Source organism: Convolutriloba macropyga, chromosome 9 (assembly GCF_964194025.1).
Source record: "Convolutriloba macropyga chromosome 9, txConMacr16.3, whole genome shotgun sequence".
Lineage (NCBI taxonomy): Eukaryota > Metazoa > Xenacoelomorpha > Acoela > Convolutidae > Convolutriloba > Convolutriloba macropyga.
Window position 1 is genome coordinate 17,533,096 of NC_134476.1, and position 17,920 is coordinate 17,551,015.

At 33.6% G+C, this 17,920-nt stretch overlaps 2 protein-coding genes across 2 annotated transcripts; one reads left to right on the top strand and one right to left on the bottom strand.

The window, feature by feature from the left end:
• Window positions 1-529: 529 nt before the first annotated feature.
• Window positions 530-1,529, bottom strand: LOC142346095 (glycoprotein-N-acetylgalactosamine 3-beta-galactosyltransferase 1-like). Its single transcript, XM_075398598.1, has one exon. The coding sequence runs from the start codon at window positions 1,499-1,501 to the stop codon at window positions 530-532; it is 972 nt and encodes a 323-aa protein (XP_075254713.1). The 5' UTR covers window positions 1,502-1,529.
• Window positions 1,530-7,746: 6,217 nt separating this feature from the next.
• On the top strand, window positions 7,747-17,360 carry LOC142346097 (aquaporin-like). The gene is made up of 5 exons (XM_075398599.1): window positions 7,747-7,857; window positions 10,044-10,206; window positions 13,526-13,935; window positions 14,399-14,480; window positions 17,037-17,360. Exons 2-5 carry the CDS (start codon window positions 10,066-10,068, stop codon window positions 17,292-17,294), a joined length of 891 nt encoding a protein of 296 aa, XP_075254714.1. The 5' UTR covers window positions 7,747-7,857; window positions 10,044-10,065; the 3' UTR covers window positions 17,295-17,360.
• Window positions 17,361-17,920: the final 560 nt, after the last annotated feature.

Sequence of the window (17,920 nt, forward strand, 5' to 3'; positions counted from 1 at the left end):
GCTCGAAAAGCTCTCTCCAAAACAGAAACACAAAACAGACAAAGTAATATATAATAAAGCAGACAAGGAGGTTCGTTAATGTGCGATCATTTCTACTTAAAGTTCAATGTTTTCTTCTTTTTCCCCCTTTCATATGTACCTCAGAAAAATGGGGTAAAAAGTAGGAGATTGGACACATTAATTATATTTGAAAACCATTCTTAATACAAAGCAACGAACGATTCCATGAGTTGCTAACGTGACGTAGATTAGTTGAAGTATGTGAGTCGATGGTTCCGGGTTCCGTCTCTCGCGGTAAAGACCCCCCCCCCCTACTGTTTCCATTGTTAAACCATTAGATCAAAACTTTTAATTGAAACCTTACATTTCTATATTCTTTATAGGTATTCCATTGTGATAAAATTTGATAAACTAACGACAGAAGAACCTTTTTCTCACCTTCAGCGCTCTTTTCGCCAAACTTTAACGGTTGCCATCTCCAAACGGGATAAAGTTAGAGTAAAATAAATTTTAAATTAATTTTCACGCATCAATTTGGTCTTACAAAACGTCTCATCAAATAATCAATAAAGAGCTGATCGCGTCCAGGAATTTTATGAAAAGAAATACTTTCATTAGAGCAACACGTTTCTGTAACAATTTTGTTCAACGAGTATTTATAGTAAGCGCGCTTTCTGTCCACAGGAAGAAAAAACTCATCTTTCACTCCTAGAGCGTGAAATAATTCTCTGCCTCGAGAGTCCAAACAGTCTTTGACCAAAGTGATTCCTGATTCATCAAGACATACTCCCAGGCACATATCATCCCCATGAGTCTTCAAACTCGCATTTGGGCAATTCTGACCAGATTTGAAACCAACTTCGACCAGTCGTTTCAGAGCTGCACTTCCGAAAGCGTATCCGGCTCCACCTTGTGGATAATGTCCCCTGTTGATACCATTCGTCATAACTTTTCCATACCATTCAAGTTTTGTCGCATCTTTCTTGTACAAGAATCGTCTCAAGTTGTCCATAATGACGTAAGTATCGTCGTCTGCTTTGAAAAACCAGTCGAATTTGTTCAGGTATTTTGAGTAAACCCATTCCAGAGTTCTTCTCGACTTTGCCCAAATTTCGTTCGACCCTTTTCTGTTCGTTACTTTGATCGTTGGAAACGTCGTATTAATTTCATCGCTGACAAATAAAGTTTTATTGCACAGAAAAGACCAAGTTTGCTTAACATACTTTGCTTTGGTTTCTAAATTACGAGGACATGTGTGAATAATACAAAGAATTTTCACATCTCGCCATAATTCTTTTTGATCTAATTTTGTATCTTTTCCGTTCAATTTTGACAGTTTTGAGGTTAAATTCACACTAGATCCGATTTTGTTGAAGTAGACGTTTTCACGCAAGGAATATACATTTTGTTTATATAAACTCGCCACAATTAGAATAATGGTAAGCAGAATAGTTATAATCAAATGATTCGTGTTTTTTCTAAAAGTGTCAAGTACCATCATTTTTAGTATATGGTAGTCTCTAATTCTCTAAAAAATATAAAAATCTTTAAAATTAAAACTAATACTCTTTATTGGATAATTGTGTAAAAATACTGTAAAATCATTATGGAGGTGAAGTCCTTATTGTGTAATTCAGACATTCAACACTAAAACCAACAAGTAATTTCACTAAAAACTTCAAGTAATTTTAATATTGCTTAAATAAGTTTGTATTCGTATCCTTTTGTTTATCCGCTTTAAAAAAACTGAAATTTGTTTCAACATGGTTTCAAGGACAGAATTTTCTCTCTGCCTGGTATCAAATGTTGAAAAAAGATTGGTCAATTGTTTTTCTCAGCTGCAATCCTAACTGTTAGCACATTCCTTCAAAAAACTAAGATCTATCAATTGGAGTTTAGAAAGAACGAAAATGATCTCATTGTTTGCAGAGTTGGTGACATACAGTAAAAGTTGCACAACTAACACGTCACGATGTAGAAACTTGTCTGCAACTTTAATGCATACCCGGACCCTAGTCCCAGCACAATTCAGCGCTGAATCCGAACGTTCCCATATTAAATCAGAAAATCAGTTCTGAATCAGTACATTTGCAGTCCAATTATAGGTTTTTATGAGCAGGACAAATTCAGAAAACTTTTTTAATCATGATTTTGTACTTGACAGATTAAACTTGATTTTTACCATGATCAGACAAAATTCATGTAAATTTTGAAATTTTTGATTTCACCAAAAAAAAGCATAGGATAGTGAAATTAAACTTATTTAGTTCTGAGTTAAAATGACCTTGGTCAAACTGGGACCGTTATCTGCTAACACTTTTGAAGACCCTTGCACGATTACCCGGGTCGAGAAAAAAATGCAAAAATATGTAAGATAAGCGGTGAAAAGTTAGTTTTTTCACCGCAAATTTCGTACATAATTTTGCGGTGAAATGCGGTGAATGCGGTGAAATTATGTAAGTTCACCGCTAGATTAAGCGGTGATTTTACAAAAATTCACCATAATTCACCGCTAAAATATGTAATTTCACCGCCCTTACAAGGGTCCGAACCTCTCACCTCCTGCATGTCATCCACTTCTTCTTCCACTGCGCCATCTCTCACTAAATTTTATTATTTTTTGTTTGATTATAAATCGAATTCACTCTACTTTCTGCAAAAACATGCGCGGTGAATTTTTGTAAGATTTGCAATTTTTAGCGGTGAAATTACATATTTTAGCGGTGAAATGTGGTGAATTTTTGTAAGTTCACCGCTTACTCTAGTGGTGAAATTAGATAAATTCACCGCTTAGAAAAAGTGTCAAAAAGATGTAAGATTAAGGGGTAGTTTTAGTGGGAAGGCAAATCTAACAATTCCTCCCACACTCACCATTAGTTTCAACGCATTCTTTGCTGATCTCAAACATCTCTAACAATTTTTTCTAAGCGGTGAATTTATGTAAGTTCACCACTAAGTTGAGCGGTGAATTTATGTATTTTCACCGCATTCACCGCTTATCTTACATAATTTGGACACTTTTTTTCGAAGTGGTGAATTTATGTAACTTCACCGCTAAATTCAGCGGTTAAATTATGTAATTTCAGCGCTACCAGCCGATAAAGTTTTTTTCACCGCATTCACCGCCTAATTTATGTAATTTCACCGCATTCACCGCTTATCGTACAAAAATTTCCGCATTAACCGCTTATCTTACATAATTTTGCGTTGAATGGCGGTGACACCTCGACCCGGGTATATTATCTTGAAAGAGGACCTACTAGAATTTTAGTTGATATCCTTTGTTCGTGGAAGACTCGTACCCGCTAACCGTTAACCGTGTAGTGTCGGATTTTTGTCGCTGAAGATAGGTTCCTGACAACCCACCCTTCGATATAAACATATCTATCCAAAAACTTTCTTAAACACTCAAAAACACCTCAAATATATACTTTAAGAACCCGTATTAGGCTTAAACATCATCTAACACGTAGAATATTGTCTTAGTAAACATGGTATATGAGCTAACTACTTGAACCCATTAGACACCTATAAAAATTAGTAGTTTATACACTGGTTGACTAAAAGGAGGCATTTTTATGACTCGTTAATATCGGTAGAACCTTGTCACTCAAGACTGCAAAAAGTTGACTATCTGATTTCGTATGTAATAGCTCTGATTTCGATTGTATATAATAGCTTAACTATCTTTTTTCAGAAAAGCGGCAATTATACCTCAGGAAAACCAATGAAAAAGCACATAAACAATTTTAAAAAATATTGTAATGGTTCGTCTTGCGCTGAACCATCATATTTCAAGTGTAAAAACCTAATTCAGCTCTGAAGCATTGCATCTCCAGATTTTTTAGGTTTCTTTATGTGCAGTTCTTCTTCATTATGATTATTTTGAGGTCATGGAGATAGCTTAGGCTAAATTTCTCCTGTACAGTCTGAAAATCAATCATACCTCAAAATTAAGTCTGAGCAGATTAAAATTATACTTTTGTAGCTTATAACTGGTAATTACTATAGTAGTATCAAGACTGTTTATATATAAGCTAGTTTGTAGGCAATTACCACAAAGCCCATTAAACTTAGTGGTTAAGACCTGTTACGCGAACTAAATGTTACAAGCACATATGCGGAAGTTTGAATCGCATGTAAATCAAACCTTTTTGGCGGGTGTTATGCTGAGCATATTATTTTTCTTGAAGTAAATTTTACTCAAAACTCAAAACTGGCCCGTGTAAATTGGGATATGAACAGGCAATCTGGATACTGGCAATCAAGAAAAACAGAATGTATCTATACTCATTCAGCGCTGATTTGCTCTGCCACCAACCTCCGGGTGGTTTTCTGCAAAGAGCCAATAATTGCAGGAAATCTTAGTAGATAACCGTTTTTTGCAGCAATGTTGCCAAATCTCATCAGATAAACGCCTCCTTGGTAGTTCCGCCAGAACAAAATGTAATACAAAAATTTTCACGGCTAAATTGGTTTCGAATTGTCTAGCACTCATTAGACCACACGAAGCGGAGCACGGTCAAAAGAAAAATTTTGAGGAGCACTTTTTCAGCAAAACGCATTGCTTGAAATTATAAATCCTCCCTGATCACAATTTTTCACGTTCTGAAGATTAGCCAAAACCAGGTCAGTTTTAATTTCTTATCTCTGAATTAATCTAATCATTCATTGCATAAGAACTCAAAAATATTTGGAGAAATTTTTGATTTTCTAAATTCTAGAATTAATCCACAGAGAATTCAATCAATTTTTTCAGACCAACAATTGGTACAGCAGTTCACAAGAGCGGTTTCAATTGTGAGTATCTAAAATTAAGAGATTTTCATTGACCTTGAAAAAATGTTACGAATATTTTTCACCACCAATAATTATTTTAAAACTTGGTTTTTTGCAAATTTTTTCAAAAAATTATTATTGAATTGTTTCAATAGGTTAATAACTTCTAAGATGAAATTTTGGCTTTCTGTAATGATCAACTTTTTACAATTTTTTCTTCATTTTTTACTCACAATTGATTTTTCAACGCAGACGCAAAAGTTTCTTTGTTCTGAAAATCATGGTCAACATTTCCCTCTGACGTGCAATATTTTTTGAAAAACGATGCGAAGCTCGTTGAAACTGTTTTTGAGATAGTGGACGTAGACTTTTTTCAATAATGTCAACTCGAGAACTAAAGTTTAGTTCTACAAATTAAAAACTTTTGGGAAATTCTGACTGATTAGCTCTTACTAGAGAACCTCTCTTGGGTCAAACTGACAAGGCGTGGCGTGTTCGTTGACGAGCAATTAATTAGGTTACTCTTCGAAGATGAAACCTCGTTATCAATAAAATATGAAAACCGATTTTTTGTCTGCAACTTGGGTAACTTCATTTAATTTTTAAACCGTGACGAAGGAAGTGCATTTAAGTTTTGTAATTTAATTGATGGCTCAATTTTATTATGAAATTTCTCAATTTATATCGCTTTGCAGTATGATCAACCAACTTAGTTGCAAGAATTTCTGCATACATGAGAACAAATTTTCAACTTCACCACCTACTTCAAAAAAATTCAAAAGCTATTTCTTTTAACTCTAAATGTTTTGGAGATAATAGATAACAAAGAAACTAAATTTTAAGGAGTATTTTTCCAATTGAAGCTTCATAAGCAACGCATCTTCTATACTGACTGATCAAATAATTTTGTTATGTTGCCAAAAAACTTTTTCATTCGTTTTCTTAAGCCAAACAAACACTGTCTCAACCGACCGCAGACTGGTAATTGATTGTCTGTCCCTTAACGAGACAATGAGGATACTTGAAAAAAAAACCATCATTCAACCTAAACGGGAAACTTGATGTCGGCTCTGTTACAGTGTCAAAGATTGAGTTTCTTACTTTATCTCAAAACACCATTGCTGAGGACAAGAACAGATTTCTCATTAAAAACAGTTTGTACAACTACATTCTTATTGTAAAAAATAGTTTCCGATCTACAAAAATGAGAGCCACTTTAACAAAAATGAGCTTTTTGAAATTGATCGCTTCATTGATCAATTATTCCTCCACTTATTGATTGAATTTTTGTTGAAAAAAATAAATCCAAAAAAATTCACTCGACAATGTCAGCTTACAAAACCAATCGAACAAGAAAATCAAAGTTTCTTGAACTTCTGACGTTTTAGATGAGCTGAAATAGGAATATTACGGTCTAGCAGTACTAGATTTTCAAAGGAGATTTCCAATTGCATCTTGATAAATGCGTTTGATCTAATGTAATTGCTGTGCTTAAAATGAATATGGTTTTTTCAGCTGAGGGAACTGCAAAAACCACATTTCTCATTAATTTTTTTAAAAGAATTTTTAATTTTCTCATTTGTGTACTAAACAAATGCAGCAATATCATCGTCATTAAGGCATTTTTTTTTGTTTTGTAGTTAAGAAAATAATAAATGGCTTTAATAAAATTCACCTAACTTAAGTCTCAATTATGCAATTTCCACCTGGAAAGCTGTCAAGTCTTTTTTCTTCAATGATCGAGAAGCTCTACTGGCAGGGACCAAAATTTTGTTTCTGATTAAGAAAAACTTTTAAAACTGTATTCTCATAGCAACAAATAAGGCTCACGAATTGTTCATATAGTCTCCAAATATTAAACTGAGTCACTGCTCTAGACTGTTACAGCTCACACAAAGCAATCAAATACGATGATTAACTTCAAAAATTTTTCGAAATTTGGCCCATTTTTTTCCAAAAATTTTTGAAAATTTGTCTTAAGAATACTTAAATAATTCAGAGATACCAGATTTGAGTGATACTTATCCCATTGGCCTAACTTGACGAAGTGTTAACTCAACAGTTCACATTATGATTACAGTTATTCTTGAGATCAAAAACTGTACAGACTGTTACTTTTGAAAATTTTGCTGACAATATTTGTTTATTTTCAGTTTACGAAAACTGATAACCGTTACTAAAGGTAGTGATAACCGTTACAAAAGAACATATTTAAGCTTCACTGGCATCTTTATCTTTTATCTAGATGCTACAAAAAAACTTTCGGAATTCAAGTTAGATTAAGTCAAGAATTTGTTAGACTCAACTCCAGAGGCTCGTTCTGGATCTATGCAAGTATGTTAGTAGTCAGTCACATGCGTTTCTGGAAGAAATCACAAGAGTAAATAAATGACAAAATTTGACAAACTATACAATGAGATTCATACACATTACCAGATTCATTAAACAGAAGATTAAAATAATATAAAACATTATAATATTAAATACAAGACTGAGGAGCTAAACTTAGTCAGATGTGAGATGGATAATCTGGCCTCCCTCCCTTCTTTTAACAAAGCCAGCCTAATGTCGTATCTTAGATCTGCATAAATGAGGCGCCAGGGGATATTTCACCTGAAGAAAGAAACGGATGAGCCTGAAATAATTTGATCATATTTAATCAAATTTGATAACCTCAGCAAATAAGTTGGATTACTTTTAAACAAGCCTAACTTGATTCAATGCGGTTTCTTCGTAAATAGTTGCGCAGCCCATAATGCTTATACATCGTCAATGACAAACAATTGATAAAAAGTCTAAAAATGACACTATGTTTCTCGTATGATTACATTCTTGTTTAATTCAGTAAACTATATCCCAGATAAACACATTGGAAACAAGTCTGCATACATAACTATTATTGACAACCAATAATTCTGGTTGAAAGCTCAGGATGTCGATTTTTGTATCAATTGTAAGTGATCACACAAACTGGTGTTGCTTCAAATATCGCAAAATTACACCCCAGTATTGGATTAAACTACTGATCGGAATATTTTAGAATACAATTTGCCGTGTTAGCTGAAACAAAGTCGATAGGTGCGTATATAACTTTTACATAAATAATTTCAATTTACATAATACATTTTGCTGTCTGATTAAATAAGCAATCAAAATACAAAAAAAAACAGAATATTTTTTATTGCTTTCCGGCTCAAGTACGTTTTGGGCTCTTAATTTCCAAATTCCTTCTGTGAGTACTGTTCCAAATGACTAGATCAGGTTTCAGTCTGACCAGAGACAATTTTGAGTGGAAAGCGATCAAATTAGAGAAAACTTTTCGCACAATTTAGTCTGCTCTGCGACAATTTGGAGATCATTTCCCGGAAAAAAATTCAATTCTTGATCAGTACTTGTCCAGTGAGATACAAGTCTTGAATTGACAAATCACAACTGATCAGCTCTTCTCTCAAGTCTTAAGACTTGCGAAGAAATGTATTTCGGAATTAGAAAAAATGATTAAAAAAATTATACGAGAAATTTTTCATTTATTGAACCCAAAACTATTTTTTTTTTCAATTGGTAGAAAAATTGGGCCATGACTTGTATCTTTGGGCGATATCAGAATTTTTTCATTTTTCATCAAGTGAACTCTATGGAAGTGCTAGTATTGTCTTGTGCTTCTTTTTTCAATTTGGTGAGCTTTTTAGGCAGACCACTGAAAGTGGCCACCTTCTTCATTTGTAACCAAATGAACTCAAACCAAAAATGAAAACTGTGCTCAATGCTTTAACCAAGACTTGTCAAGTCTTTTTCAAGACTTGCTCAAGACTTTACTAAAGATTTGCCCAGACTTAAGACATGATTTAAGACCTGCAAAATGTAAAAAGTGACATGATCAGAGCTGTGATACAGTACTGATCCAAGAATTGCAATTTCATTGAATGAGTATCGATTAATAATTGACGTTCAGTCCCCGTTAACTTTTATCAATTCTGTTTGTTCTGATGAGAACAAACAGGTCCAGCATCAAGAATGAGCCCGTCCCCTTTAAAGGGTATAAATGACTGAGAAAGAAGTTTTATCAAAATCTGCTCTTTTCCAGCTATTTCGAAAGAACGATGCAACAATTGTATACAAAAAGTGCTAAATAAAAAAATCTAAGATCTTTTAAGATTCTTAAAATATATCTTTCAATCGTCAAAGTATAATGTGTGTCTTGTAAGGTACTTCTAAGATCTTAATATTTGTTGCTATTTTTGGGAAGTCTTACAAGGTTAGAACATTTCTTATATGAATCTTACGACTTTTTGAAATTCTTATAAGATCTTACAAGTTCAGAATATATCTTGTAAGTCTATTATAAAATCATACAAGATTAATGCATTAATTTGTAAGGCTATATAAAAATTTTAAAAGATCTTGTAAGATATGCAATGGTCAATGACCAGGGCCTCTCAAATTTTGAAATTAGTTGACAAATGTGTTTCATTTAATAATGCTAATCTTATTCTACTATTTCCAACGCAAGTTCTGTTTTTATGTTTTCTTGTACGATTCCCAGCTCCCGATAGTCTGATCGGATATCAAATCGAGCTCGCTTAGTCTGATTACGCAGAATTACGTCGCAAGATAGTCTGATCAGAAACAATTTGGGTTTGAGCGCAAAATGGATTGATCCTAAAACGCAGGTTCTACTGATCATCAGTCATTTTGAGAGCAACTCAAGCGACTGAAAACTTTTGAGCAATTTTGAGTGACGTCAGATTAGCTTTCAGGGCATTTCGAGCGCAGTAAAAGAAACTTTGAGTGCGTTTGAGTCTGAACAGATATCATTTCGGTCTGAGATGGGCTGCTCAGAGATGGTTTTTCTCTGCCACTTTGCTCAGGGGTTGGTTTAGGCACAAATTGAACAATTAATTAAAAATTCATTGCATACGATCTTTTTCTGTTCTCAATGAAGAAAATGCAGCCTGTCATCAATCTATATCAGATGACATGATACAAAATATAATGCATAAAAATGGTCGTATTTTACCAATTGCTTTTAATCAATCGGCAAAATACCAAAATTTTTTATTCATTATAAGTGTCATGTCATCTGATATAGATTGATGACAGGCTGCTTTTTTTGTTTTTCATTGGGAACAGAAAAAAAATCATTATATAAGTCAAGTTGTATAGGGCCAAAGGTATACTTTATTAAATTTTTAAATAGTTTTTCTGCAGATGTAACACAGATGTATTCATGAAGAAACTCGTGTTTAAAAAGGTAATTTTTCTAGAGAAATAACGGCAGCGTGAGCAATGAGCAACACTGTAGTGAAAGAACTCATTACCAGATACTCTTATGGGACAATAAAAGATACAACGTCTACTACAACTGCCAGTTCAGCCGTGGAAATGGAACCACTCCAGTCAGAGATCCAAGAACCCACTGTTGAACAGGTAAAGAAATAATTGCCCTAATTTTCCCTCCAATAGATTCAGTGATACCCTCAGAGCTCAAGGAAAAATTTCTCCTGCAAATCTTAACTAGTATAATAGAATCCTCAAAACTAATTTCTAAATGACTAAGAACAAAGTTTTGCTCCATACAGATCATTAAAAACAATCATGGTGTGGTTTACGATTTCTCCCGTTTTACCAAAAATGCATCATTTATTTTTTGATATACTTAGAACTTCTTTCACCAAAACATTTTTTGAACAGCCTCTAGGTAATAAGGGGGTTTCAGCCTCACCAATGATACAACGAAAGATTAATTTGGATTTGTTTTCACACCGTCCGTTTTATAATATTTTTTTGCAATTTTCTTCGTCCCAATTACAGGCAATTTGATTTTCGTTTTGAAAAGCTAAATCAAAAAGAAACCCCGTTATTTTAAAATGAGACAAAAAGAATGAATATTGGGTTTTTCTGAGTAAAGCTCATTTTTATGGATTCTAAAAGTGTCTTCGTATTTTTTAAGGAATTCTTGAGTTTTGCCAGGACTTGTTAGTTTCATAGTCTTAGGACGGAGTCTAAACATTCACAGGTCTTATTTGTTGTCTATGGAACTACTAAAAAAATCTAATGCTTTCAGTTTATACCTAATGGTTTTTCGCTACTATAACTCGATAATTATCCAAAAATCATCATTTAAATTGATATATTACCCGTTTTGTCTATTTAGCTTTTCGGGTAAATTTTGACATACTTTTGTTTTATTGGACGAGCAGCAATAGGAGGGTTAGCATTGGCCTAATCTTTACAATTCAATAACTTTTTCGATTGTTACGGGACGCACGGTTTCCGAAAAAAAATTGCCTTTATGTTTTTTTTTCATGTTAACAGCAGACCAAACTGATTTCAAGTCGGAGTTCAATTATTGACGATTCAAATTTACGTGCAAATGAAGACCAATCAACTTTTTTTTGCTTCAGCATCTTTTTTGTTTAAAAGTATGTGTGAAGTTTTGAGTTGTGCCTGTTTTCATTGTTATTATGAACTATTTTGAAGTAACCTAAGTGTGACTTGTCTCCGTGTATGAAACAAGGGAACCATTTTGCTGTGTTTTAGTTGGAAACATATGATCGTTTTTTTCTCGGCAAATTTGAAAAAAACATAATTTCAAATAAATATGATTGGTTTTTGCACATTTGCCATTTCTGTCTCATTTCAGTCGCGTTTTAGCGTTGTCACAGCAAACCATCTGGTCACCTCGGATGCGTCACGATATAGCATTCCTTGCTGTTTTATCTTTTGAGTGACTTTTATTTGGTTTTGAAGCTACGACTTTTCGAAATTTTCTTTTTTCTAGCATTTTTCAGTGCTTGTGGACCTTTTTGGTGTCTTGTCCATTTAGAACTTTCAGAACAAGTCACACATCACAATTGTGGCAATGAGGGGAAAAATAATTGATTGTACTTGTTGTTCCTATTGAATAGATAATGATACCAAACCTTTCGCCACTGTTTCCCTGCAATAATGTACTTTTCGATTTCCGCTTTTATTTGTTTTTATTTGTATTCGAATGCAAAGTGGATGCTCAGTGGTCTCAATGGTCTTCTAACGAGATATAACTGAGTGCATTACTAAATAAATTATTAAAATAGACCGCCTGAATACAATCCAAATTATTTTTGGATTGTAACAGTCCAAGATTAGTCCAAAACTAGCCCTGCTAATGCTGTTCGTCCATTAAGAACACAAAACTTTTCGATTTTCATAGATATAGATATTTTGTTAGTTAAAAAATCAAAAATAAATGCTGCGTTTTTGATAATCAACGAATAATGATAGCAAAAGACGGCAAAGGTTTAATTACAGCTCTCTCAACGGAAGTTGAAGTGAAAATAGCCCCCTTTGAGTGGGCAAAGATTGGGTTAGTGGTTTTTGGGTGTGCACTTCCTGCAAATTTAGTCAAAGTGGGCTAAAGAAAATTATTTCGTGCTGTTTTTGATGAAAAATTGTGAGTTTTGTTAAATATTTAGCCAGAATTTTTGATTAAAAATTAAATAAAAATAGCCAACATTATTTTTTGTCTTTAAAAAGAAAAACAACAACACTTTTTTAAAAAATCTTAACAAGTTCCAGCATTTTAGTCAAATATTCCGAAAAATGTGAATAAAATCAACGGAATTCACTCTAATTTCTCAAAAGTTCAAACTTCGATAACTCCCTGTAAAAAACGAAAAACAAAATAATCTTTTTAGTTCCATATTCTACGATGGACAAGCTTTCTAATAATACCAGTCTCAACTCTCTACGATGAATATATCGATCGGCCAAGCTTGTCTGAACAAAAAACCCCATTTGAGTATATAGTCCCCCCCCCCCTCAAGAGGAGTCGGAACAGCAATGCAAGCATGATTGGATGTCTGTTTACATATCACAACGAGGGCCAAGACTAACAACAAGCCTTGCAAGTTCGCTAATTCTTGGGCAAGATTTGCGTGATCTATTCCAGGAATTATCATTTGATAGACAATCAAAAAACAACTTTCAAAACTTTTTGAATGAAAAATGTATTTTCGAATGTCCCAAGGTTCCTCAGAACTGATATCAAATGACATCAGCTTGCGATATAGCAACCCGTGGGGTCATATGAGCAGGTAATGGGGGAAGTTTTAGTAGTGTTCCGCGGATTACTGCCAGTTTTCAGCCAAATTTAAGCCTGGATTTTGCCTAAATTACAAAAAGGTTTCTTTTTTCATGTTGACTTAGTTTTCAAAATTTTAGTTTTAAATTTGACAATATGAAATGGGGGGATGCTAAATATTAACGTGAAAATCAGATTGAAGTCCAAAGAACTTTTGGACAATTTCCTGACTATTGCAATGTTTTGGGATAATCTTTGGACAATTTCCCGCAAATTATACGGAATTTTCTGGCTCGCGTACACTTGGATTTAGACTTAACGCCTCAATCAAGACTCGTATTTTCATATGCAAGACTTGGTCGAGACTTAGAAGTTGACTTGCAAGTATGGGCCAAGACTTTGCAACTGGACTTGTACGTCTGGGGTCACGAATTGGATTTGGACCGTCGAATCCTGGACAAGATCTTGCAAGTTTTGACCAAAAAGTGCAGAAGACTTCTAAGTTTATAAAGTTCGTTAGGTCCAGATAAGTTTTGAGTTACATTTGTAACATTTGTTTTGAGTGAATGTTCGTTAGGTCTAGATAAGTTTTGAGTTACATTTGTAATAATTCTGCATGTAACCCACAAATGAAGTACTACCCCAGGGACCGAGAGTTGATAATTGAGCGCTCGTTTTATTAAGGACGAGCCTGCGACGAAAGAAGTAAAAATCCTCGGTCGAACATTTGTCTCAGGAGCTGACGAGATCAAAACCTTTGAATTCTGGCGAGCAGTTTTTGGCGAATTCCTGGCAACTTTCTTCTTCCTCTTGACATGTCTAATCGGTGTCTGGAGCCCGGGGAACTTAGTTGCTGGAGCACTCGGTACGGGACTGACAATCGCGATTCTAGTCCAGATGTTTGATTCGATTTCTGGAGCCAATGTCAACCCAGCTGTATCTCTGGCTCTTTTGATTAATGGGCAACTTTCAATCCTGAGGGGTGTGATGTACATAGTTTTCCAGATGGTTGGGGGAATCTTGGGTGCTGGAGTTGTAAAGCTGGCGTCATTAGATATCCCAGAGAATGTTTCAGATGAACTTCTCTTCAGCGGGTTATTTATAAAAATGATTTGTGACATAGACATCTGAAGAAGGATTTCAGAAAAATATATCTGGAAAATTACATAACAGATTTTTATTTTTCTCGTGTTTAGTACCTACGGGTGAACTGACACATCAAGTTTACAATTGAAAATAGTAGGATGCATTTTTTGGCGGAACTGGCTTTTTCCCCAATTTTTGGGAAGAACTGGCTATGATAATAAAGCGTTGCATTCTTATTAGTGCGTTGTCATACGTTTTTCATCTCTAAGCCAGATCTAATTGAAATATATATATATATATATATATATATATATATGTATATATATATATATATATATATATATATATATATATATGTGTATATATACCACGCTTATTTTCATCAATGACGATCGAAAAATGATTAGCTCGCTTTTTTCGCAAACAGTAATTTGAATAGTTGGCAAAGATCATTTTTCGTTCATCTTTTAGTTGCATTCCAAAGATGATGGATGGATACAAATGGGAGGGTGTGCTACTCGAGTTCCTGTTTACCTCTATGCTTATTATGCAGGTGAGATCACGAGTGCCCTAGTCGAGAATGGATGTTAATGTTATAGAAATCTGTTTGATTCTTGCAGATTCTTATAAGATGGTTCATCTTCTGGCAGATATTTCTGACAGATTCCTCCAAGATCACTAATTTTTTGTCAATCTTCTACAAGATCAACATTATGTGCCAGATTCGTACCAGGCAACCATTTTTCTGTCAGATTCCTGCAAGTAAACATTTTGTGTCATATACCGATAAGATAATGATTTGTGTGGTAAAAATCTGAAAATGTGTCCTATGAAGGATCTTTGGTTAGTTGACAATTTCGTCGATTTTGGTCTTGCATCATTACTCTAATTGAAGAGTAAATGTTTTCTTGTAATATCAAGATGATCACCATCTCTTGAAGTTAAAAAAATGTTGCCAATAATGTGGCTCCGAGGAATTAACTAATTGCTTTTTAAGAAGAAAATCGGTTCCAAAAACAGTAATTTGGAAAAAAAAAAGTGAATGTGCAACAAAACCATAAGCAGTATAAATGTATTGCGACAAAAAGATCTGGTAGTCCAGCGTATATAAACGTTTTAATCAGGAATCAGATATCGAAGTTCAACCAACTAACTGAACTTATCACAACTTTGTTATTAATTTCAACCAATGCATCAACATTTTTAAAATATAAGCTTTCATTTGAAGTTTCGAGGGTTCCAGGGAAAGTTGGATTGCTAAGTAGAAAACTTACCGACGGTAATGAAAAACAACTAAAAATAAGATGCCAGAGATATCTGAAACCAAACACCTTTTCTCAGAATATTTTTTCGAGATTAAATAATTTTTAAATTATAGATTCAGTTTTATAAGCAAATGAATTGTTGCAAGGAGAAATTTGTTTTTTTTTATCGAATGATAAGCGACATTTCGCATCCAGATGACAATTTTTTCAGTACATTTTCTGCATGAATTAGTTATCAGAGCACTTCATTGCTCAATCAGCTGATATCAAAACCTTAAATACTGAATTACATTCTGAAGCATACGGTTTCATGATTATTCTACGATTTTTTTTTCTTAAGAGTTAATCTTCATTGTTAGAAGTGTGAGAGAACAACCTACTGTAAATTGTGCATAAGATAAGCTTGACATAGCTTGACAAGAATCTCTACTTGTTAAACGTATACTTGGCTAGAGAAATGAAGCCTCGAGGAACGAGAAAGAACGTGAGAACGGGTTATAAGAGAAGCCCACGTTCGAAAGCTTAGCAGTTGGTGTAAATTTGTAGCACACAAGGCTTGCAAGTATAACATGGTGGTTCAAATCCACTACTGGTCCGTTTTCACAGTAGTTGCATCTGCGTAGACCCCAACATTCAACATAATCCTTTTAAAATGCTCGAGAAGAGTCCATCCAGAGCTGTTGTTGAATAAGGCAACGAGAGAGAGAGACATTATTATTGAACTTAGATGAGCCCTGAGGACGAAAGCAGATAGCCTACTTCCGAGATTTACCACAAACTAATTCGAGCTTAAAACAATTAATCTAGCTTGTAGATAATAACTAGTAGTTTTATAATTGCTTAACCTATGCTATGGAAATGAAATGTGTTTTTTAAGAACACAGGATTGCGTAATGTGAACAATTGATAAGGCAGCCAAGCTTTTCCATCAGGAGCAATTCATAAATAAAAAGTGCGAAAAATAAGGACAAAATAGGAAATGAAAAATGGAAGAATTTTTACGAAAAAAACACGCCTTTTGATACAGCACTCAATTGTTCTGCCTTCAACATCCAGGATGTTACACGTCTGGAAAAAAACACAAATATAATTCTTCTCTCTATGTTGTTTTCAAGTGTCATGGAACCATGTTTTGCCAAATGTGGCTATCTGCACGCATTTGAGCACTATCAATCATATATCAATAACAAAATTGATTGTTCAGTAACATTAGAAAAATTTTTGCAAACATTTGTTTTTTTTTTAATTTTTGCTGTGCTCAGTAGACGTCTTTTAGAAGCCTACTTTTTGAAGTCAATTTATTCGGTTTGCGATGATAATCTCCTTTCTAGGATGCCTTCATGCATAATTCTCAATAGTCATAATACGTGAATACGTCATCATACACGATTCTGGTAATCGTATTAGGTCATATATGATATCGATAGATAGGATATATATATATATATATATATATATATATATATTTATATATATATATATATATATATATATATATATATATATATATATATATATATATATACATATTCCAAAATATAGATCTACGAATTGTTATTAGTCATTCAAGAATATTACAAAAGTTCATTCTTATTCCAAAAATGTTTTAACTGTTATGCCCTTTAACCGTTAAGTTACTGATACTACAAAATTTTATCAACGCTACAATGGTTTTATGACAAAAATTTTAGAAACTTAGACAAATTGAATTTTGAGTGTGTATCTGAGTACAAGAACACAGTTGATTGATTTTGTGTTGTTTTTATCATCGTGTATCAATTTTGTTCATTTAAAAATAAACAAATAATAAATTGGATATACTCTAATCAATTTACCTTTTTTAGGTTTTGCGTTGCACGGACGCTTCAAAACCAGTTCAAAATGGCAACATTGCCTTGTCAGTTGGATTAGTAGTCGTCATTGCTAACTTCTGCTTGATTCCAATCACAGGTGGACCAGTTAATCCAGCCCGTTTTGGAGGACCTGCCATTGTTGGAGGATATTGGGATGATTTTGGATTGTACCTTCTGGCGGAGTTCGGTGCATCTATTGTGACCCCTCTTGTTTACAGCCCTTTGTTAACGAAAATTAAGGAAGATTGATATGATAACAAGCTATAAAGCAACGAAAAGCCCAAATTGCTATTAGATTTGAAACTACGAAGATTACGAAGAAGTTTTTAATTTGTAACCTAAATTTTAAAGAAAACATTTTGCCCGAGTACTTTAAGAAAATTATGCAAAAGTGATAAAATATAGTATTTGGAAAAAGTTTTTTTTCTATCTGTCAAATATATATCCAGCAAAAGAAATACCGAAAAAAACATGGCAACAAACTTTTGTAAAAACTTTTTTCAGTCAATAATGTCAGAAAAATTTGACTTATTTTTGATCATCTTTATTCTTACAAACAGGAAAAAATCGATTAATTTAAAGAATTATTTCCACACAAGCTGGAAAATTTAATATGAGATTTTCAAAATGCAGCTCAAGGAAAGACCAACATTTTAGGTGATATTTGAGGTAGTTTAGCGATTCAAGAGAAATGAAAACTGGCAAAAGGATTATAACTACACTTTCCCAAAACTTTTCAAGAAATTCTTTATGCTTATGGTCCCTAATAAAAAGTTTTTTTGCTTCCTCTTCGTACTTTTTTTGATAAAAGGACAATAAAACTGGAATTGTGTATTATTTAATGGCATTCTGATTATTTGGCTGTTTAATATTTG

Excerpts from the sequence above, each read along its gene's own strand:
- LOC142346095 (XM_075398598.1), bottom strand. The coding sequence starts at position 1,501 with ATGATGGTACTTGACACTTTTAGAAAAAACACGAATCATTTGATTATA.
- LOC142346097 (XM_075398599.1), top strand. The coding sequence starts at position 10,066 with ATGAGCAACACTGTAGTGAAAGAACTCATTACCAGATACTCTTATGGG. Across the intron at positions 13,936-14,398 it reads GATGAACTTCTCTTCAGCGG|TTGCATTCCAAAGATGATGG; the intron begins GTTATTTATAAA and ends TTCATCTTTTAG. Across the intron at positions 14,481-17,036 it reads CCTCTATGCTTATTATGCAG|GTTTTGCGTTGCACGGACGC; the intron begins GTGAGATCACGA and ends TACCTTTTTTAG.